Source organism: Myotis daubentonii, chromosome 11 (genome assembly GCF_963259705.1).
Source record: "Myotis daubentonii chromosome 11, mMyoDau2.1, whole genome shotgun sequence".
Lineage (NCBI taxonomy): Eukaryota > Metazoa > Chordata > Mammalia > Chiroptera > Vespertilionidae > Myotis > Myotis daubentonii.
Window position 1 is genome coordinate 37,858,447 of NC_081850.1, and position 23,464 is coordinate 37,881,910.

The 23,464-nt window shown below is 45.0% G+C and overlaps 1 protein-coding gene and 1 long non-coding RNA gene across 2 annotated transcripts in view; one reads left to right on the plus strand and one right to left on the minus strand.

Annotated features, from left to right (window-relative positions):
* The window catches only part of LOC132211973 (uncharacterized), a 65,970-nt gene extending 64,031 nt beyond the window's left edge, over positions 1 to 1,939 (minus strand). The window contains exon 1 of the long non-coding RNA XR_009447611.1: positions 1,197 to 1,939. This is a non-coding gene — a long non-coding RNA (uncharacterized LOC132211973). The remainder of the gene's footprint in view (positions 1 to 1,196) is intronic.
* On the plus strand, positions 1,934 to 17,721 carry FXN (frataxin). The gene is made up of 5 exons (XM_059656854.1): positions 1,934 to 2,149; positions 3,685 to 3,782; positions 7,557 to 7,677; positions 13,847 to 13,944; positions 15,979 to 17,721. Exons 1-5 carry the CDS (start codon positions 1,982 to 1,984, stop codon positions 16,127 to 16,129), a joined length of 636 nt encoding a protein of 211 aa, XP_059512837.1. The 5' UTR covers positions 1,934 to 1,981; the 3' UTR covers positions 16,130 to 17,721.
* The last annotated feature ends 5,743 nt before the right edge of the window (positions 17,722 to 23,464 follow it).

Here is a 23,464-nt window from a genome sequence, read left to right on the forward strand (position 1 = left end):
AGATTAAATTAAGCTGATGACCAGACCAAGTCGTCAGGCTGGGCCATTCTCGTTCCCTCATCTAATCAGAACTCAGCCAGATCATTCTAGTTCCTGCGCAACAGAGGATTCAGGAGAAAGTATCTAGGCCACTATATTCCCGGAGAGCAAAACACAGACTTGTGTTTATTTTCTTCATCACCACATCTCCAGCATTAGAACCGGGTGTAGGCTCCAATAAATACTTGACTGAATAAACTCTGACAGCCCGAGAGTGTCAGTGATTAGCCCAAGTTTGCCCAAGCAGGGTCAGAGTTGAGCCTAGACCTCAGGGACAGAGGAAGAGAAGAGAATAAATAATAACTGTTGAGGTCTTACTATGTGCCAGATGTTATTACCATAAAAATTAGACAGTATTTTACTTAATTCTTTCAACACTAGGTGGTAGGTACCACTATGATCCCCGTTCTACAGATAAAGCTTACCTAGCAGGTCACAGAGCAGGGGTATTGATCCACTCTTTTGGCAAATAGTTATTGAGCACCTGCTATCTCCCAGCACCATGTCTAACACGGGGGATACAATGGTGAACAGGATAGACATGGAGCTTATATTCTAGTGTGGGAGACAATGAGTCAGCAGGTAAAACACAAACAACAGAGCCTGGCCGGTGTGGCTAAGTGGTTGAGCATTGACCTATGAACCAAGAGGTCACAGTTTCTGGTCCGGGCACATGCCCAGGTTGTAGGCTTGACCCCCAGTGGGAAGGGTGCAGGAGGCAGCTGATCAATAATTCTCATTACTGACATTTCTCTCTCTCTCTCTCTCTCTCTCTCCCTCTTCCCCTCTGAAATCAATAAAATCATACTTAAAAACAAAAAAAAACCTTGCAATTACCTTACAAGCTGCAGAAACACAGAGGGTGCCTAAGACACATTTGTGGAGATAGAGGGGTTGGTTTCAGGAAAGACATGACTGGAGGACATCTTATCTGACATTGGAGTTACTAGAGGATGAGGAGGAGGCAGCCATGTGTTCCTGTTGTGGTGGCTGTGAAACAGATTCCCCAAACACATACCGTACTGGCTTAAACTCAAGCCAACATCTCGTATGCTCACAAATCCTGGGGGTCTGGAATCCAGGCAGCGGCAGTTTGTCTGTGTTCCATGGCGTCTGTGGCCTCAGCTGTAAGACTCCAAGGCCGGGGCTGGACTCACCTGGAAACCAGTTCGCTCACATGTCTAGTGGCTGATGCTGGGAGTTGGCTGGAGGCCTCAGTTCCTGTGTCATCTCTCTGTTTGGTTAGTTTGGATTTCCTCAAAATATGATGACTGCTCCCCAAAGCGAGACTCCCCCCAAAACTACATCCCTTTAATGACCTAGAATTTATATTCCTTTGCAATATACAACCTAAAAAATAAATTCTTTTAAAATTCTATAACAACTTAATAGTGTGCACTTGTTCGGGTCCAGGGCCTGTGCAACAAAACATCGCATGGATTAATTCATTTTATCCTTACAACCCTATGCAGTAGAAACTTTTATCAACCCCATTTTAGAAATGAAGCACATAAGTTAATGAAGTGCACACTGGTCACACAGCTGGCAAGGGTGCAGGGTCCGGATTTACACCAGGCGGCCCATGTCTGTCACCTATACCGGCCGCCAAGCAGCTTTCAGACCTGCACCTGCCCCGTTCCCAGCCAGACTGCAGCTCCCACATCCCTCCTGGTAGACTGTCTGCAGCAACGGGTCACCAGGCCAAGGTCTCCGCGCTCGGGAGCCTTAGTCGCTCGTTCACTACGTGGTCCAAGAGGGTCTCTCCGTTTTTGTTAAATACACGAGAAGTGCAACGCTGGGAAGTTCTTCCCGATGTCTAACCTCTGACCGTGTGGCACAGCCTACGTGGGAGCCCTTGAGCGCGGCGCCCGAACCCGCGGCCACTAGGGGTCGCCGCGGCGTCCCCGGGCGGGAGGGCGGAGCGGCGCAGATCGCCGGGAGCATGTGGCCGCTCGGACGCCGCTGGGCTGCCGGCCTCCTGTCCCGCTCGGCGCTCCGGGACTCGGCCCAAACCGGAGCTGGGACCCTGCGGCCGGCGAGGAGCATCGCACTCGGCGGCCGCCGATACCTGCGCGCCGGGACCGCCGCGGCCTGCGCGCCCCGCCAGGCGGTGAGTAGCCGCTCGGCCGCCGCCCGGGCCGCGCGCCGACGCAGAGACGCGCACGACGGCGACGCTCTGCGCACGCGCGCCGCCCGGCTCCCGCGGGAACGGCGCGGGCGGCGGGCTGAGCGGTGTGGGACTGTGCGGCCAGAGCCGTGCCCCGCATCGGTGACCAGCGCAGGCTGTGCTGTGGCTGTCACTGCGGTCGCCACGGCTGCTCGGACCGCTCCTCCAGAGCCCACCTTTTTAAACAAGCCGCCTGCGCCCCGCACACCCTTGTCCTCCTCCTCGGTTCACCTCTCAGCCCGTGCCCTCTTGCCTTCTTTCTGGCCAAGGGCATGATGGCTCACGAGCCATAACTGCAGCCTCTGACCCCTTCTCTTAGTGGTAACCGGAGTGGCCTTTGGAGAATGCAAATATTATCCCAACCCCTTAGAGCCCTTCGCCCCCCCCCCCCCCCCCCCCGGGATGAAGTCCAGTGGAGGGTGTCCCTGTGCCATCTCCACTCGGGCTGCACCACTTTTCTCTCCCTTCACAGGTCCCTGGCCTCCTGCCCTGGGGACACCATCTGCGAGGCCCCCTCTCTAGCTCTCCACTCACCAGCACCCCGCCCACTCCCGTTCTTTTCTCCCTGGCCAGCTGGTCAGTAGGTTGGACTTAACGCAGACTCGCTGGATGCTCAGCAGTTCCGTAGTGAAGGGAATTCAACAGGTCCCATTGTCTCCTGCAGATCCTTCAATCAATCAGATCTGTCTGCAGTCAGAACCTCTTCTGGGCGCAGAGACTTCTGTCTCGTGCTGTTCCTCCTTGCTTGTTTTGTTTTAGTCAAGTGTGAGGAGTGTCACTGATGCTTAGGGTGTCACCTGTGCCAATAGCCTAGATCAGTGGTTCTCCACCTTCCTAATGCCGCGACCCTTTAATACAGTTCTTCATGTTGTGGTGACCCCCAACCATAAAATTATTTTCGTTGCTACTACATAACTGTAATTTTGCTACTGTTATGAATCGTAATGTAAATATCTGATATGCAGGATGTATTTTCATGGTTACAAATTGAACATAATGAAAGCATCGTGATTAATCACAAAGACAATATGTAATTATATATGTGTTTTCTGATGGTCTTAGGGGACCCCTGTGAAAGGGTCGTTCGACCCCCAAAGGGGTTGCGACCCACAGGTTAAGAACAGCTGGCCTAGATGGAGCAGCACTGCCCACTAGAACCTCCTGTGATGATGGTCCACAGCCACGTGAGACCACAGGACACTCGAAATGTGGCCCATGCGACAAAGGGACTGACTTTACATCTTATTTTATTGCAATAAAATTACATTTAAAGGCTGCATGTGGCTCGTGGCTACCATACTGGATAGCAAGGCTCAGAGAGAAACTCAATGTAATACATTAAAGTGAAAAGTTCTGAGGCATATACCTGGAAAACTCTAACATGGTTACTCTCCAATGGAGAAGTGGTGATATTTAAACTTTCACGAACGGACTGTAACACTGAGAAATGGTAATGTTCTTCTTAACTTTGGCTTTAGGGTTTGAGCCTCTACTGCCTCAACCAGATTCTCAATGTCAAAAAGCAGAATATCTGTTTGATGAACTTGAGGACAACAGGAAGTTTGGGCAACCCAGGGTAAGATAAACACACCTTCCTTATCAAGTCTCTCTCTCCCTCTCTCCCTCTCCTCCCCCCCCCCCCCAACACACACACCAACATGTATACTACACATACACACACTTCTATTAACTTTTTTCCCCCTTTTACCTAGACCAGTGGTTGGCAAACTGCGGCTCACGAGCCACATGTGGCTCTTTGGCCCCTTGAGTGTGGCTCTTCCACAAAATACCGACTTCTGCGCATGGGCCATGAAGTTTCATTCGCACTGTGCGCATGTGCCCACACATGGTATTTTGTGGTATTTTGTGGAAGAGCCACACTCAAGGGGCCAAAGAGCCGCAGTTTGCCGACCACGGACCTAGACCCTGGGTCAGTCCTGAAGCTAGTAGCCACATCCAAATTTCTTCCATGGATGGAAGCCCCACACTGCCGTATTTTTTTTTGCATCCTCACCCCATGCTCAGCTCTTTCCATCTGTTTTTGCATCAGGATTGGATCCTCTTTTTGTCTTAACGAGAGGCCTTTGTTGTTCAGGGCCTTACATTCTCCTCTGGCTTTTCCATCCGTGTGCAGCCTTTAATCCCCAAATGCTTAGCTTCATCCCACCGACCTGCAGCTGTGCCCGTTCTCTCCTGCTTCACTTTTTCATGTCGCACCAGCTAACAGCAAGGAGCCTCCCCTACACGGGGACACGCTCACCATCCCCACAACTGCAGGTGTTGGCCTCCCAGGCAGCAGGTTCACAGGACCCGAGAGCGCCCGGCCTGCTGTGTCCGCGTTCGTTGGCCCCTCCATACAGCCTCCGAGCCAGTGCTGCGAGCGGCCTGTGTTGGCGCCATTTCCAGCTCCTCCCCGCAGACTCTCCGCTGCGGTCCCCTGTCCCTGCAGGTGGTCCCTGAGGCTCCGCGGGCCCTCGCAGGGTGCCCCAAGTGCATCCCTTCTTCAGGGTCTGCTTCTGGCTTCTTTGTCCTGCTGTGAGGAGGAGGGCAGCCCAACTGGCTGCTGTCAGGTAGCACCTGCCACGCTCTTGCCTTTGGACTTTACGCCTGAGTCAGCTGTGTCTTTATGTTCCCACACTCCTCAGGACACATGTCAGCCTCTGCTCCAGGTTCTCTCCAACACACCCAGCCAGGCCCACCCCTCTCTAAGGAAGAGCCCCTTCCATCTCCTATTCAGTTCTGTAACCTTCCCCACATCTGACCCTTGAGGGGGGTGGTGGGTGGTCATTTGGCAGATCTTTCTGTCTTGCGTGAATTATCTAACAGCCACTGGTGTCTTACCTTAGGCCTCCTGGAAACTCAGATGATGGAGTTGTCTGGGACACGTCTTGTAGCCTACACATATTTCTTCATAGAGGCACCAAAGCTCATACAAGAAATTTTATTAGAGCAGTGTTTTTATTGTTGTAATTCACATACCCTGAAATGTACCATCTTAAAAATGTACCGTTTTGTGGTTTTGAGAATATTCACAGGTTGTGCAACTTTCACCCCTAACTCCAGAACATTTTTATCATTCCACAAAGAAACAGCATGCCCATTAATAAACACTCCCCATTCCTCCCTTCTCCAAGCCCCTGACAACCACTAATCTACTTTCTGTTTCTATGGATTTATAACAGTTTCTTAAAATTGAAAAATATGAGTGTCTCCAAGTTATATGTGTACAGCTTGATAAAGTCTTTAAAAATGAAGATAGCATGTGACTCAAAAATAGCCCAAGAAGTAGAATGTTACCAGCCCCTAAGAACAAGCCTCCTGCTCGAGTCTAGTTATTAACCCCTCCCTGCCCCAGAGTAACGACCATTCGGATTTCCAATAGCCTGGATTAATTTTACCTGGTTGTTTACTTCACATGAACTGTATCATTAAATATAAATAGGTTTATGTGTGGCTTCTTTCAGTCACCATTATGTTTGTGAGATTTGTCCATATTGTTATATTTATAGGCATTTCTGTTTTGCTATATAGTATTCCATTGCATGAATATACCACAATTTATTAATCTGTATTACCTATGGGTACTTGGGCAGTGTGCATTCTGGGGCTATAGGGTACTTCTACTAGGAACATTCTAATATAGTGCGTATCTTTTCGTGAACCTAGGTATGTATTTCTTTTATTATCATTAAAGTATAGTGTAGTTTTATTATAAAGTATAATATACAATATTATATTAATCTCAGGCGTACAGCATAGTGATTCAACATTTATATACCTTAGGAAATGATCTAGTAATCATCAATAAATCCAGTAACCACCTGAGATTTTACAAAGTTATTACGATATTATTAACTGTATGCCCTGTGCAGTACATTACATCCCCGTAACTTATTTATTTTATAACTGGGAGTTTGTACCTCTTCATTCCTTTCCCTTTATTCTGCCCCTCCCCCACCCCCGCCACTTCACTTTGGCAAGCATCACTTTGTTCTTATATCTTATGGGTCTGTTTCTGCTTGGTATGCATTGCTGTTGGGTGTATACCCACGCATGGAACTAACGGCATTTGTCTGTATTCATTTTAGCAGATACTGCCCCATAGTTTCCCAAACTGATTGTCCCATTTACTGGCCCCTCAGCAATAAATGAAAGCTCTGCTTGCTTCACTTCCTGGCCAACCCTTGACATTATCTGTCTCTTTCATGTTAACCATTCTGGAGGTATCTCATAGCAATTTTTTAAATTTTCCCGAAGATTAACGAAGTTTTTCACTGTTTCATATGTTCATTGCATATCTTTCTATTGAATGAAATCTGTTCAAGTATTTTACCCGTTTTTCTATTGGGTGTTCTTTTTCTTATTGATTGTTAAGAGTTCTTTATACATTCTAGATACAAGTACTTTTTCAGATGTGTGTAATGCATATACTTTACCCCACTTTGTGGTTTGCTGGGCATACATTTTAATTTAAAAGCAATGGAAATCTCATCGTCCAGCTGAAGGGGATGGGTTGAGTAAATAATATAAAATGAAATATTATGAAAGTCCCTATGTGCTAAGATGGGACAATTTCTAATGTGCTTCATTTGTTTATTGAAAAGAATATAACATTTTTGGAAGGATACAGAAGAGGCTGTCATCATAGTTGACTCTGGGGATGAGGCTGCCTGTTTGGAAAGAAAAGCTTACTTTTCTGTTAGCCCTTCATATTTTTTTTAAATATTTTTATTGATTTTTTACAGAGAGGAAGGGAGAGGGATAGAGAGTTAGAAACATCGATGAGAGACAGACATCGATCAGCTGCCTCCTGCACATCCCCCACTAGGGATGCGACCACAACCAAGGTACATGCCCTTGACCAGAATCGAACCTGGGACTCTTCAGTCCGCAGGCCAATGCTCCATCCACTGAGCCAAACAGGTCAGGGCAGCCCTTCATATTTTTATTTTATTATACTTTATTTTTGTTAATCCTCACCCAAGGATATTTTTTCCCCATTGACTTTTAGAGGGAGTGAAAGGGAAGGAGAGAGGGGGGAAAGAGAGAGACGGAAACATTGATGTGAGCGAGACACATTGATTGGTTGCCCCAACTGGGACGGGGGATCAAAGCTGCAACCCAGATACGTGTCCTTGACAGGAATCGAACCCGAGACCTTTCGGTGTGTGGGCCGACACTCTAACTACTAAGCAACACTGTCCAGGGCTGTTTAAATGTTCACTCTGTACATGTTAGCTATTTTCCATCAGTTTTATAAATCTAAATGAAAAATAAATGTGGTGATTTGATGTTAATAAAACGGAGCAGTTTGATTGTATGTTTTTGGTGTGTTTTTTTCCCCCTGCAGCTCCTTGGATGAGTCCACCTATGAAAGACTGGCCGAGGAGACCCTGGACTCCTTGGCAGAGTTTTTTGAAGACCTTGCAGACAAACCGTACACATGTGAAGACTATGACGTCTCCTTTGGGGTACCTCTTCACTTATTTTCATTTTCCTGTTTCCTCCCTAAGAACTTTAGCTCCCTAAAATAAAGAATTCCCCTCCAGCAGAGGTAAGCATCCAACAGCACGTGGTTAAGGGTGAGACCAAAAGGCTAGGTTCACGTTCCAGCCCTGCTCCACCAGGCTTGTAATCTTGGGCGTGTCACTCAGCTTCTTTGATCCTCATTTTTGCTGAAAAATACAGATTCTGACGTTTCATTTGAGACCCATAAAGATAAATCAGAAAGGGACCCAGCATGTGTTTGTCTTATCAGGCAGGCGTGTGGAACACTGAACGAGACCACTAGTTCTGAGTAAGATATTGCCTGAGAAATATTCCAACTACACTGACATGGGCCCCACTCCTGGGAGATTCTGATACAGTAGGTCAGGGTGCATTCATAGGAAGCATATATTTTAAAAGCTCAAGTGAGATTCTAATGTGCATCCTTAGGTCCCACTTCTAGGAGTTTGTGTGTGTGTGTGTGTGTGTGTGTGTTTTAAGTTTTTAAATACTATATTTTTATTGATTCCAGATAGGAAGGGAGAGAGAGAGAGAGAGAGAGAGAGAGAGAACATCAATGATGAGAGAGAATCATTGATCAGCTGCCTCCTACACGCCTCCTACTGGGGATTGAGCCCACAACTGGGCATGTGCCCTTGATGGGAATTGAACCCTTGACCCTTCAGTCCGCAGGCTGATGCTCTATCCACTGAGCCAAACCAGCTAGGGCCCTAGGAGTTTTTATTTAACGGATATGGGGTCCAGCCCAGACAAGGCATTGAAGTTTTAAAGTTTTTTAAATCTTCTCCCCAGTTGACTCTAATACACAGCCTAAGCCAGAACTACTGGACTGAATGAAACTTGAGCCCCAGATCCTGGAAGCCAGTGGAGTGCTGGTGTAAATCGACTGGCCGCCAGGTGGCAGACCTTAGCAGTTGTCAGCCTTTGGATTTAGAATTACTGTATTGCTTAGGCCTTAGGGAGCAGTTCTTTTTTGCCATCCAGAGAAAATCCCCTGCAGAGGTTAATCCTCTTGACAGCACTTAATTAATATCAGGAAATGTCATGAAGTGTGCATGTTGGATTAAACCGTGGAATTATTTAGGGCACCCAGCTGTCAGGCTAAAGTGATAGAAATACTGTTGGATATGGCTGTTGGAGCTCTGGATAGAGAAGGGACTCCCTCGGAGGGAGCAGGCAGCCTGGCCCGTGTGGCTCAGTTGGTTGAGCATCATCCCAATAGGAGCAGGCAGCAAAGTCTGGTTGTAAGGACAGCAGGGACTTGGTAAAAAATAGAGACAATGGGCAAGACAGGAATGAATGCCTTCCAGGCAGTTTTAACGGTTACCCGCAGCCGAGCATGCCGCAGTGTCCAGGCAGGGTTTTAGAAGTGCCATACAGATAGCCTCAGAGGGATGGCTCAAGCTAGGGAAGTTACAGGTCCCTCTTCTCCTAGCTACCAAGGGCTGTAGCTAAAGCCCTTTGTGTGTGTAAGGGCTAAACTCTGCCACACATGCAAGCATTTATTAACAGGTCACAAAAACCGTTACACCACCTGTTCTTATAGGATTGCTGAAGCCCCACCTTGACCCAAATACTTTGAGTAAATGTTGTATTAGAAGCAGCTGTGCCACTATTCTAGCAGCTGGATTCTGCTGACCTCACTGAGTCCAGCAACAAAAGCTTCTGCTCAGTGGTGGGTCACAGGACCTCATTGAGTCCTCCCTCCAGTGTCTCCCTGAACAGTGATTCAGCTGCTGGGCTTCCAGACCCTGTAGTCCACTCCTGCAAGGGAAGAGGCACCTGTCTGTCTGTTTTTCCAGCCAATCCATAAACCTTGAGTATCATTTCACTCACCAGAATAAAATTATTCCTGGCAAATTATTTGCTGAAGACATATAGTAGCTGCCTCTGTAGTTTAGGCTTCTGATTAAATACTTTGAAATGCTAACTATCCTGAGGTATGATTCCTGATTAGAACCATTCAAGTGCTAACTTACATATTTCACATATAAGACATGTCAGTGTAAGAAGCATTCAAACCTTTCGAGAATTTTTGTGAGTTTTTTGAGCCAAGTTGACAATGATTGCCGGGAAGCAAAATCTCAACAGGTTGAGAAAAAAGCTCTGGAAAAATGGCAGTTCTGCACCCTGCTTTATACATTACAATCAGAAGAGGACAGAGAGGGCGTAAATGGGTTACATGAAATCCATTGGTGATAGATTAGGGAGGCAGGAGAAGGCAACGCGGGGAAACTTCTGGAATTGGATAAAAAGTAAAATGATAGCCCTGGCCGGTTTGGCTCTGTGGTTACAGCATTGTCGGCCCAAGTATTGAAGGGTTTCGAGTTCGATTCTGGTCAAGGGCACGTAATTCCCGGTTGCAGGCTCGATCCCCAGCCCAGTCGGGCGTGTGCAGGAGGCAACCAACCAATCGATGTCTCTGTCTTTCTGTCTTTCTCTCTCTTCTCCGCTTCCCCTTCCACTCTCTCTAAAAAGATAATCAATGGAAAAAGTATCCTCAGGTGAGGATTAACAAAATATAGACACATACTTCTTTTACACAGATGGGTACAGGGTAGTTAACAGTCAATAATTAACTTGATGATAATGGGGATTTGTGACCTCTGCTCTGGTGCAGTATCTGTCTTTTCAGGGTCCAGAAAAAGGAAATCACTTAGACATTCCAAAAGTATCTTATCGTGGATGCAAAAAGACAACAGGCTTAATTAAGGTAAAGATTGACTTTTGTCAGGGAAGATTCTGGCCTAGGACATGACTGCCTGCTGTAACCTGCTATTAGTCAGGACGTTTTCATTTCAGACCATCCTTTGTGGCTGCTGTAGTTCTCTGGGTTGTGAGGTTGCCACCCAGGCCTCCCCCGAGCTTGTCAGGTGGAGTGTAGACAGCAGAACACCTCTAACTCTGCTCCTTGAGCTTTCTTGGAATACAGTCTCTCCTGCCCTCAGGGCTCTGGGGAGAAGAAATTTTACTCTATGCTCCTGAGTTCTTTCAGCTGCTCTAATAAATCTACATAAGACAGATTAACAAGGGGAAATAACCAATTTTAATTACATACAGACACAGGGGAACCCCTCATATACGAGAGTCGGAAACCCCACATACGTGAGAGGTTCGGGGACAGTTAAAATGAGGTATGTCCCCTAACTGGTTTGGCTCAGTGGATAGAGCATCAGCCTGCAGACTCAAGGGTCCCAGGTTCGATTCCAGTCAAGGGCATGTACCTTGGTTGCGGGGATGTTTCTCTCTCATCAATGTTTCTAACTCTCTATACCTGTCCCTTCCTTTCTGTAAAAAATCAATAAAAAAATAATAATAAAATAAAATGAGGTATGTATGGCATCCTGAGCTGAGAATGAGGTATGGCGCCTTGGGGCTTCAGAGGGGAGGAAGGTCACTGCAGGACAGTAAAAAGAGCAAATGTTTTGTAATTAGAAGTCTGCCCTGTCATATAAATACGCCATAAAAAGTTATTTCTGGTAATAACTTTTATTATGGTCAAGGCCCCAAATATAAATCCCTTAAGGGAGAGGTACATGTTTCTCTTGGGGCCGCAGGGTCTCTGTTGCCTTGCACTCAAAATAATCCACATGCCAAAGTGGCACATTTTGGGGAGGCCTGTTCTGAACCCCTCCGGGGTCCCGTGGGGTGGGAAGCCCTGTAGCTGCTCCAGGCAGACTGGTCCTCCCTCGCCCAGCACTCAGGATGCCTGTGGAGCACCATCGCCCTGCATTCTAACTGTCTGTCTGCACGTCAGCTCCCAGGATGGGACTGACTTCTGGCAGCAGGGACACTGTCCATTCTTGGTACCCCAGCGCCTGGAGGAACACTGCCAAGTAATAATGTTGATTCGCTGTGTCAACGAAATGGGGCCCATGTTCCTCTCAAAAAAAAACACACTTTCATTGATGCTCCTCAGCATTTATAGATATTTTGCCAACTTGCTGCTGGCCAAGTTGGCAAATGAAAGCAGTAATCCAGATACACCCAAGAACGCATTTGTTCTTTTTAGAAAAAAAAAAGAAAGAGAGAGAGAATTTGCTTATTGCATGTTCTTCATGGACTAAGTTGCTGGCCTATTACTGTTATAGAGCATGGGTTTCTTAACCTTTGGGGGTCAGGATCCCCTGTAAGAATCTGTCTGCTCTAGACCCTCTCCTGAGAAAAACTTCTCCACACATCCGTCTGCGCAGCTTCAGGGTGGGGGCTGTTTGCAGATCCCTGAAAACCACCTCTAGGTCTCAGTTACGGACACTTGCTTCACAGTCATTATTCTTACTCCTTCATGGGAAGTCAGTGTCTGCTTTAAGAGTGTGGGAAGCTATATATACTAGAAATCCCCTAACTTAACGTGCTACCCCGTATGTGTCTATTTCTGTAAGTCAGTTGGTGACAACAGGAATGGCTGTGTTTGCTTCCACTTGTGTAGAGCTGCTATTGCCGGGCGGGAATGCATGAGCCGCACCAGCTGTGGCCGGGGTCTGTTCTGATTAACCGGTGCCTGTATTTCAGCAGCTGCTAAATGTCTCTAACTCTCTCACACACGCCGCCGCCGCCCTTAAATCTGTCCACATTCCCAAAATAGACTCAGAGGGCTACCTCAGGAATAGCAATAAAGAACAAAGCGGGCCTCTTCGTCTGGTCTATTGCCGACAGCTCCAAACGCAGTACGAACTCCTGGAGAACCAGTAAGGCAGCCCGTTTCCTTCCTGCTCTCGCACTTTCCTTCCGAAACAGCTTCAAGCTCCATAGATGGGGGAAACCTAATGACACACAGTGAACAGGAAGGAGGTGGGGGTGGTGCGTGTTGAGACTTTCTGCCTTGCATAACTTGGCCCTTAACTTGGACACAAGTTATCACAGTACCTGGTTATAGATGCTTCTGCTTCCTCATTCATTCATCCACAAATGTATCTTGCATGAAGAATGGGTGTGCTAGACACTGAAGATGCTAGGATGAACAGACAGATCTGCTCACAAGACGCTTCAAGTAGCGGAGGGTCGGGGGCAGGTTCACATTCACATCATTCATTTTCCCAATGTCTCTATGATTTCTCTGCTTCTTTTTAATCAGAAAAATAAAAGGTTATTAAAAAATAATCCAATAGCATCCTCCCCATCCAGGCCCATCAGTTAGCTTATTCCTGGCACTTTCTCCACCCTTTCCGTAGCTCTGTGTGTGTGTGAACCAAACACAAAATGTAAAAACCATTCAGGGCCCCTGGTTTGGACGGGGGCTCTGGAAGGCACAGGGAAAGGACGCCGTGGATCTCTGCGGGTTGTGCAGGGATGGGGAACAGAGAGAGGCTACTCAGCCCCCCAGCCCCAGGAAAGGGAGCTTGGCCGGGTAGCTGCTTCCTTACTATCCCGCATGTTCTAAAGAGACCTCAGGCCTCGGGACTGAAGGGCTCTTTGTTGAAAGAGTGTTTTCAAATTTAAATGAGCATTTATTGAGCAAAGTTGGACCAACTGGTCTTTTGAAGAAGTCAGGGCTGTTGCAGAGGAAACTAAAGCTGGGGAGGCGCATCTGCGACGCTGAAGAGGTGCCTGGGAAGGGTCTGGAGTGTCTGCCTTCTCCCAGCAGCGTCGGGGCCAAGGCGAGCAAAGCAGATGGTTCAGTTACTTCCTTCTTTCTTGCCTGATTTCCTTTTTTGGGGAATGAACCTATCCTATCTCAGGTGTGGGCCACCGCGGTACTCCAGGAGAGCTGGTGTCCGAGGTTTTTAACGCCCTTTAGCATGTTCTGCTGGCAGCTGTGCAAACAAGGCAGAGATAGGCATGCGGATCTTCTGTGCTGCAGCTGCAATACCTCAGACAGGCCGCTCAGCCCCGTGTGCCTCCGTTTCCTCCTCTCTAGAGGGGAAGAGTGATTACCTTCGCCTTGCTGAGCGCACAGGGAAGGAGGGAAAGCACTGTGAGACAGAAGTTTATGAGTAATCATGGTCTGATTCTGAGAGCAATGTTCTTTCTGCATGACCTTCCTATTTCTGACACCAAAGACATTTCTGTATGACGTGTATTGCGTACTTATATGAATGCAAAGTGTTGAGCTATAACAAAACACAGAGCAATTATGATGAAGTGATAACTTTTTCCTCTTTTCCTCACGCTTTTGTCCACCTGATCCCCTAGAGTGGTGTTTTAACAATTAAACTGGGCGGCGATCTAGGGACCTACGTGATCAACAAGCAGACCCCGAACAAGCAGATCTGGTTATCTTCGCCATCCAGGTACGTTCCAAAGTCCAAGAAGTCCAAGTCTCGCGTTGTTAGCTTGTCGGAAACATGACGTGTGGACCATTGAAGAGGGTGTCCCCCTCCGGCTTTGGAGTCTGTGTAAGCGAACCTTTCCTGGGGTCTGACAGCAAGTCTCCTTCTCAGTAGGAAAGTTTACTCTGGTCATGTGACTTCTGTCTGTTGATCATCTGGCTGCTGTACGCGGATATTGGGTTGTGAACAAGATCTGACCTGAAAAGTGTATAACTTGTCAGAACCCGGCCTGGACAAGTTTTCTCTATTAAATCATTGCCCTGCTTTTTAAAAAGCCACTTTTGATATTGCAGCATCTGAACAAGCTGTACTTTGTCTTCAAAGCAAGTTAAAGTTTGACCTCTGGTTTGTTTTGAGCATCTCAGTTAAAGGTTAGTTGAATTCCATTTGCAGAGTTGAGCTATGTGCTCAGTGGGGGTGGGAGAGTGTTTTACGCTGCTATTCCAGGCATTTAATCCCTGCTGCCTTTTCCACTGATGTGCTTTCAATCTAGTGGGATAAAAGGTTGTGTTGAGATGGCCTGTGCTGCATCTCAAAGCCTGCGAACATGCGGGGAGAGAGGGTTCCTCCTCCTCCTGGCTGCAGTTGAAGTGGTTATAAGAAAGTAAAAGAGAGACGTCCACTGAAAGCTTGTAGGCCAACCTTTGTGGGTCATTCATTAACCCTTCCAAAGAGAACATACTGACTGAATTGGGAAAGGCTCAGATATAACTAGACATAGAATTCTTTGAAAGCCTGATGGCGTTTGCATTTTTAAAAAATTTAACTAGTCACCTGCCCCAACCTTGATATCAGTTTTAGGCAGTTAATATACTGTTAGTTTAATAAAACATTATGCATCCCCTCGTCCCAACCACATCTAGGGAGTATGTTATAATTCAACAAAAACAATTCCAGAAATCACTGTCATTTCTGGTAAGGCCCTTAATCACAAATTGATTGCTTTTTTAGCCTATGCTTATTTGAAGTTGAGGGGTTTCACCCTGTGTGGGCCAGTTAGCCTGTTCTCTTTGGCCTCAAACAGTTGTCTCATTCCTAACCGTGGTCACACATGAGGGCCGTAAATTTTTATCCTTCATCTTCAGAGGAACCAGTATGAGAAACTGGGTGGATCCGCTCAAGTCCAGCCATCAGCTCTGGGGATCTGTGGCTTTGTAAACTCTGGGCAGGGCACCAGGAGTAACTGTGATGGCTCCACTAAAAGAACTCGTTGTTGTGTCTAGAAACTGAAAAGTCCATATGGTACTTGGACACACATACCAGCAACGTGATCCGACCCCCACCATGTTTAGAAGCATATACTTCTGGATAATAATTCCTGGAAATTCCAAGTTGTACTATTTTTTTTAAATCTGTAATTCATGCCCTAGCTGGTTTGACTCAGTGGATAGAGCGTCGGACTGCGTCTGAAGGGTCTCAGGTTCGATTCCGATCAGGGCACGTGCCCAGGTTGCAGGCTTGATCCTTGGTTGGGGGCATGCAGGAGGCAGCCGATCCATGATTCTCTCTCATCATTGATGTTTCTCTCTCTCCCTCTCCCTTCCTCTCTGATATCAATAAAAATGTATATTTTTTAAAAGTCTGTAATTCATGATGGAAATCTGGAGAGAAAATCTGCCAAGCAGACATTTTCTTTTCTTTTCTTTTAAATAAATATATCATTGATTTTAGAGAGAGAGGGAGGTGAAGGAGAGAGAGAGAGAGAAACATCAATGGGCTGCCTCCTGTACACCCCCTACTTGGAATCGAGCCCACAATCCGGGCATGTGCCCCAATCAGGATTCGAACTGTGACCTCCTGGTCCATCGATCAACACTCAACCACTGAGCCACACTGGTCGGGCTGTGTAACTATTCTTAAATAGAAAGACCCTAAGACAAGAAGTCAAATATACGCCTCATTAAACATTACTTTCTAGAGTTTCACTCTGTGGAACCAGTGTTTCTTCCAAAGCGTTGTCCTCGGGATGAGCTGTGTGTGCGTTTTGTCTTGTAGTGGCCCCAAGCGCTATGACTGGACCGGGAAGAACTGGGTGTACTCCCACGACGGCATGTCCCTCCATGAGCTGCTGGCCACGGAGATGACGGAAGCCTTCAAAACCAAACTGGACTTATCTTCTCTGGCCTATTCTGGAAAAGACACTTGATGCCCAGCCCCGTTGGAAAGACAGTAAAAGCTCCAAAGCCAAGACCCAGCTTCCTTCTGCAGCCGAATGTCTAGTTTGTTCTGTTCCTGCTTTTGAGGGCAGTTGCATTGTGGGTAACAGCTCTGGGAAAAGAATACGTCGCCTGCCACCCTACCTCTGACTTTGGATGATTAATTTCCATAGCGTTTTTGGACTTACTGTCTGATTTCCTCCCTCACATGATACCTGTATCTATAATGCCTACATACCCAAATATTAAGCCTTGCAACAAAGAAAAATAGTAATAAGGAAAAATTCTGAGAGGAGAAATGAATTGGCTTCACTATTTGTTCTTCAAGGACTCAGTGAAAAACTGCATGAAGAGTGGCTGGCTGAACTCACCCTTGTCTCAAAATGCGACTCGTTAAAGAGTAGCTTCTAAGTGTTCCCACGCCTCTTGAAAACATAGGCACTTAAGCCTGTTACTATTGAAGTTTCAGTGGCAACTGGGAATTCTCAAACCAAAGACCATTCTCTCTTTGTGCTTTGTGTCTGCCAGGGTGTATGTAGCCTGCAGGGGGTGTCTCGGAGATATGGTGCTGTTTCTCACATACATACATGTACAGCGTGTCCCAAAATATGTATACACGCTTTGAATAATTATTCATTCCAGTGGGTTAAATCTGAAAAGAAAGAAGCATCAGCTGAGGCTATCAGCTGTTAAAGTGTGTATACATTTTTTGGGACACCCTGTATATATACATACACACATTTAAGTATGTTTGAGTGTATGTATTTTTTTTTTTTTTAATTTTAGGGTCAGTATAGAATCAGCTGCTGCAGCACAGGTCTGAGAATGCAAAAGGTCTCCCAAAGTCAAGAGCGGAAAGGCATCTCCATGAGCTCATAGATGTTGTATAATAAATGAAAGGGAGCCGAGGAGGCTTTTTGTAAATGGTGAGGGGCCACCTAAATGAGAGAGAGGGTTGTGTTAATGCAAAGAACCCTGGCTTACACTTGGCTCAGCCCAAAGTGCTGTCTCTGGGCAAGATTCACGTACTGGCTGGCCCTCTGTCTTCCTGTGTGTTAGATGAGACAGTTGGGTTAGATAGAGGATAGTGGATTCCCAGTTCAGACAGCCAGCATTCCTGTCAGGCAACGTTGTAACAGCTAGCTCAATTACCTCTGCTAGGCGAGGGGTGGCAGGAACCATTTTTTTTTTAAGCTTTAGAATAAAATATATGATTATTAGAATTACTTGAATGTCCACTGAATTCATGTTTAAAATAATAACCTGTATTGTGCCCGTACTGTGCTAATATGCTATACACTGAATGTTCTTGTTCCCCCAAAATTCACACATTGAATCCTAATCCCCAAAGTGATGGCCTTAGGAGGTGGGGCCCTTTGGAGGCGATTAGGCCTTACAGGGTGAGCCCTCATGAATGGAATCAGTCCCCTTATCAAAGAAGCCCCAGAGAGCTCCCTCACCCCATCCACCATCGGGGGACGCAGCAGCCTGTGAACCAGACACTGAGTCTGCTGGGACCTTCATCTCAGACTTCCAGCCTCCACAACTGTGAGAAATAAATTCTGTTGTTTGTAAACATCCAGTTTACAGTATTCTGTCATAGCGGCTTGAATGGACTAAGCCTACAACACCATATGACCTCACTTTGATACTTTCAGGAACATTAAAACTCATCTAAAGTTATATCCATTATTTTCTTACTAAAGAAAGATTTATTAATAAAACAATGTAAACAGCCCTAGCCAGTTTGGCTCAGTGGATAGAGCATCAGCCTGCGGACTGAGAGGTCCAGGGTTCGATTCCGGTCAAGGGCATATGCCCAGGTTGGGGGCTCGATCCCCAGTGTGAGGCGTGCAGGAGGCGGCAGATCAATGATTCTCTCTCATCATTGATATTTCTCTCTCTCCCTCTCCCTTCCTCTCTGAAATCAATAAAAATATAATAAATAAAACAATATAAACAAATGTTCAATAGGTATTAAAATATTTCTTTTTTCAGAAAGAACATTATTGTTTAGTTTGGTGGAAATTTTGAGTGTGGTAGGTCACAATCAATGAGAATATAAAATTGTGTGTGGCCTGGCTGGTGTGGCTCAGTGGTTGAGTGTTGACCCATGAACCAAGAGGTCACCAGTTTGATTCCAGGTCAGGGCACATGTCTAGGTTTCGGGCTCGATCCTTAGTAAGAGGGGTACAGGAGGCAACCGATCAATGTTTCTATCTCTATCCCTCTCCCTTCCTCGCCCTCTAAAATCAATTTTAAAATCAAATTTTTAAAAATCATGTGGTGTGTGTGTGTGTGTGTGTGTGTGTGTTGGTCTTATTTTAATGAAAGTTTCATTGTACCTTGGAACTCAGTTAAATGGCGCATTCATCTATCTGGACACAACATAAAACTTAAAGAGGTATTAATCAGGGGCCCTAACATGAAAAAGGAAGTTAGGGAATCGGCGCTCTTGATGCTTTCTTTATCGGCCAGCCTTTCAGGCCTATTTACTTGTACTTCACACACAATTTAACTGGTTTGATGACTTAGTTTCTAAGGCCCTGGGAGATTCCCACGAAGTCAGTGAAAGGGCTGCAAGCACAAGAACGGCCACCAGGGGGCAAATGAAATCCCGCTCTGACAAGCAAAGGAAAAGCAGGCAATGGGGCGCCGGTAGCTTCCCTCCTGCCCCCCTAGCCCTGGACCATCATCAGTTACTGCGCCACCCATGCAAAGAATGCGTTTTCAGGAAAATGTAAGCATTCAGTATAACAACAAAGGCAAAAAAATGTGTAATATAATTTTATTTTTAAAAATATATATTTACTGATTTCAGAGAGGAAGGGAGAGAGAGAGAAACATCATGATGAGAGACAATCATTGATTGGCTGCCTCCTGCACCCCCCACACTGGGGATGGAGCCTGCAACCTGGGCATGTGCCCTGACCAGGAATCAAACCTTGACCTCCTGGTTCATAGGCCGATGCTCAACCACTGAACTACACCACCGGGCATGTGTAATATAATTTTAGAAAGCTTTCAGTTTCATTTTGCTTCCTGAGTGGATATACCTTTAACCACTGGAAAGTAAAACTATATAGAATGACTTACCTTCTCTCTGAAGATACAGAGAAGAACTGGGGTGTATAAAAGAGAACCTGAGGTGGTTGTTTTATTATTTAACCAGAATTTTAAAAAATTAATCCAAACTCTCACTTGCTTATTGACACTAGCCTCAGTTTTCTTACTTGTACATCGGAGATGTCTAACTTGCAGTGCCTGGGCCCACATGCAAAGCACTCAGTACCTGACAAATATTGTTATCACATGTGCAGTTTAATTTCATATTCAAATGTGGAGTTTTCCCATGAAGTATTATTTATGACATCCTCTACTCACCTCAAACTTAGTCAAAATGCTCATTTTGAGACCTTGGGGATGGATTCTGTTTCCATAGAACAATCTCTCATGCTCCCTACAATGCTGACTTGTACTCCATCTTCTGCATAGCTTCTAAAAACAATTTGGCCAACTTTAAGTTTGACCATTTGTATTAAGTAGTAGGTTTACAATATGTTATTCAAGCTATACCTGCTCCCAAATTCTAATAACCCCATTACCACCTTTAAAGCAAGACTGTGTTTATAAATGTGACATTTGTGCGGATGCTTTACACAAAGTTGCCAAGGAAAGCTGGCTCCCCACCCTCAAGGTATGCACTAAGATTAAAGTACTTTTAGGTTGTGTCCAGTTGAATTCTTGGCATGGATTTATCTTTTGCAAATGAAAACACCTACATACCAGATGGGAAGGAGAGGCACAGGTATGACATTTCATGTAAATTTACCCTGCTGTTCAAAACTATGACTTTATGACAGCCTTACTTTGTATAGCTGTGTTAGAGTAAGTAATGCCTTAAAATGCTTAGTTTGACTTCATTAGCCATGACACCCTAAGGATCCCAATTAATGGCCCTTTGGGAATATGTAAACCTGAGATCATTTGTATCCTGATGTCTGCTGCAGAAATAGAATCTGAGCTCACACAGTCCGTCTTCCCTTCTCAAGAAAGAGAATGTCCTTCACCTCCTGACAAAGTGGGTAGAGAGGGAATGTGCTTCAACATAATGACAAACGCACAGCAAACATCATATCCAACAGTGAAACACTGAGAACCTTTCCTCTAAGATTAGGAACAAGACAATGATGCCCGCTTTTGCCACTTTTATTCAATAATAGAAGCCCGGTGCATGAAATTCATGTCCCCTCAGCCTGGCCTGCACCCTCTCCAATCCGGGACCCCTCGGGGGATGTCCGACTGCCGGGTTAGGCCCAATCCCGCAACTGGCAGTCAGACATCCCTCTCACAAACTGGGACCGCTGGCTCCTAACCACTCACCTGCCTGCCTGCCTGCCTGATCACTCCTAACTGCCTCTGCCTGCCTGTCTGATGGTGCCCTAACTGCTCCCCTGCCAGCCTGATTGCCCCTTAACTGCCCTCCCCTGCTGGTCTGATCACACCCTAACTGCCCTCTCCTGCCAGCCTGATTGCCCCCTGACTGCCCTACTGCCCTGATTGCCCCTAACCACTTCTGCCTTGGCCCCCACCACCATGGCTTTGTCTGGAAGGACGTCCAGATGTCTGGTCTAATTAGCATATTACCCTTTTATTAGTATAGACCAGGGGTGGGCAAACTTTTTGACTCGAGGGCCACAATGGGTTCTTAAACTGGACCGGAGGGCCGGAACAAAAGCATGGATGGAGTGTTTGTGTGAACTAATATAAATTCAAAGTAAACATCATTACATAAAATGGTACGGTCTTTTTTTTTTTTTAGTTTTATTCATTTCAAACAGGCCGGATCCAGCCCGCGGGCCGTAGTTTGCCCACGGCTGGTATAGATAGTATTAGGAGGCCTAGCCAGAGGAACTAGGCAAGAAAAAGAAATAAAATGTATCCAAACAGAAAGGAAGAAGTAAAACTGTCACTATGTGCAGATGACATGAGATTATATACAGAAAGCCCTAAAGACTCTACCCAAAACTGTTAGAATTTGTAAATGAATTCATTAAAGCTGCAGGATATAAATCAATATTCAAAACTCTGTTGTATTTCTATACACTGAACTCTCCAAAAGACCAATTAAGAAAACAATCCCATTTACAATAGCATCCAAAAGGATAAAATATTTAGCAATAACTTTAACCAAGGAAGTAAGAGACTTGTACACTGAGAACTATAAGACATTGATGAAAGAAACTGAAGATACAAATAAATGGAAAGCTATTTTGTGCTCATGAATTGTAAGAATTAATGTTGTTAAAATGTCCATGCTCCCCAAAGTGATCTACAGATTCAATGCAATCCCTATCAAAATTGCAATGGCATTTTTCACAGAAAGAGAAGCAATCCTAAAATCTGTATGGAACCACAAAAGACCCCAAGTAGCAAAGCAACCTTGAGAAAGAAAAACAAACCTGGAGTCCTCACACTTCCTGATTTCAAACTACACCACAAAGCTATGTCAAAACATCATGGTGTTGGCATAAAATAGACATATAGATTAATGGAACAGAATTAAAAGCCCAGAAATAAAGCCACAGCTATATGATCAAATAATTTATGACAAAGAGGCAAAGTGGGTAGGGAATGCAACTCAACATAATAAAGGCCGTGTATGACAAACACTCAGTGAATATACAACAGGAAAAATTGTCTTTTAATAAATGGGCCTAAAAAATCTAGACAGCCACATGGGAAAAATGAAACTGGGCCCCTATCTTATACCACAGACAAAAATCAACTCAAAATGAATTAAGAACGTGAACCTAAGACCTGAAATTATAAGACTTCTAGAAAAAACAAGTGGCTAAGCTTCTTGATACCTCTTTTGGCAATAATTTTGTTTTTGGGAATTCACATCAAAGCAAAGGCAACAAAAGCAAAAATAAACAAGTGGAACTACATCAAACTAAAAAACTTCTGTACAGCAAAGTAAATCAGCAACAAAATTAAAAGCAAGATGCGAAATAGAAGAAATTATCTGCAAGCCACCTATCTAATGGGTTCATATACAAAATATATAAGGAACTCATACAATTCAATAGCAAACAAATAACCCAAGTAAAAGCAGTGGACCTACATAGACATTTTTCCAAAAAGACATACAAATGTCCAAAAGGTACATGAAAAGGTGCTCAACATCAGTAATCATCAAGGAAATGCAAATCAAAGCCACAAGGAGGTATCACCTCACATCTGTTCGAATGGCTATCATCAAAAAGATGGGGGAAAACAAGTGTTGGCAAGAATGTGGAGAGAAGGGCACCCTCGTGCATTGTTGGTGGGAATATAAATTGGTACAGCCACTATGGAAAACAGTATGGGGACTCCTTAAAAAATTAAAAATGGAGCTGCCTTATGATCCAGCAATTTCACTTCTGGATATATATATATCTAAAGAAAATGAAACAAACAAAAAAAAAGAAAGAAAGAAAATGAAGCCATTATCTCAGAGAGATATCTGTACCCCATGTTTATTCAGCATTATTTACAACAGCCAAAGTGTAGAAACACCCTAAACACTAATGGGTAACTAGATAAAGAAAGTGTGGCATATATATAAATACTATTCAGCCTTAATAAAAAGAAAGAAATCCTATCATTTGCAACAACATAGTAAACCTGTAGGGCATTATGCCAAGCGAAATAAGCCAGACAAAGAAAGATAAATATTACATGGCATCACATATATAATAAATCTAAAAATAAATAACTATAACTTTTAAAAATATTCAATACAGTAGAAGTGTGGTTGCCAGGGGCTAGAGGGCGGGGTAAACAGGGAGAGATTGGTAAGAGAGGACAAACTTTGTGATAAAAATGAAGAAACAGATTGTTTCCATTCTTATAGATAAAAAATCAGAATCAGACTTTAAGCCAATAAACCAGAACAGACTCACTGACCCATTTACTGAAGATTTCTTTAAACTGCTGAGGGAAACACCTGTACCTGGCAGGAAAATTGGCTCCCAGAGACTTTCTTCATAAAGTCTTATGGCTCCCATCTGCCCTTCTAAGAGCCCAGTCATCTTTTGTAAAAATTATTTACTCTCCTCTAAGTAGCCTAGTCCCCATCCTCTTCCCTGATGAAGATGCTATATAAGCTCTCAAATCTCACTGCCTTTTGGGATACTCACTTTTTTCCTGAATGTCCGCATGTGTTATAGAATAGTAAGGAGCTAGGAAAGTTCCAGATCAAGCGGAATAGGGAAACGGAGACAGACAGTTAAACCACAGTTTGCAGCCGCCTAGTAAATCCTATCTTACTGAAACCAAGG

What these genes read in the sequence shown, in the direction of transcription:
- FXN (XM_059656854.1), top strand. Translation starts at nt 1,982, where the DNA reads ATGTGGCCGCTCGGACGCCGCTGGGCTGCCGGCCTCCTGTCCCGCTCG. An exon ending in ACTATGACGTCTCCTTTGGG is followed by an intron (nt 7,678 to 13,846) that starts GTACCTCTTCAC and finishes CTGATCCCCTAG; the next exon opens with AGTGGTGTTTTAACAATTAA. An exon ending in TGGTTATCTTCGCCATCCAG is followed by an intron (nt 13,945 to 15,978) that starts GTACGTTCCAAA and finishes TTTGTCTTGTAG; the next exon opens with TGGCCCCAAGCGCTATGACT.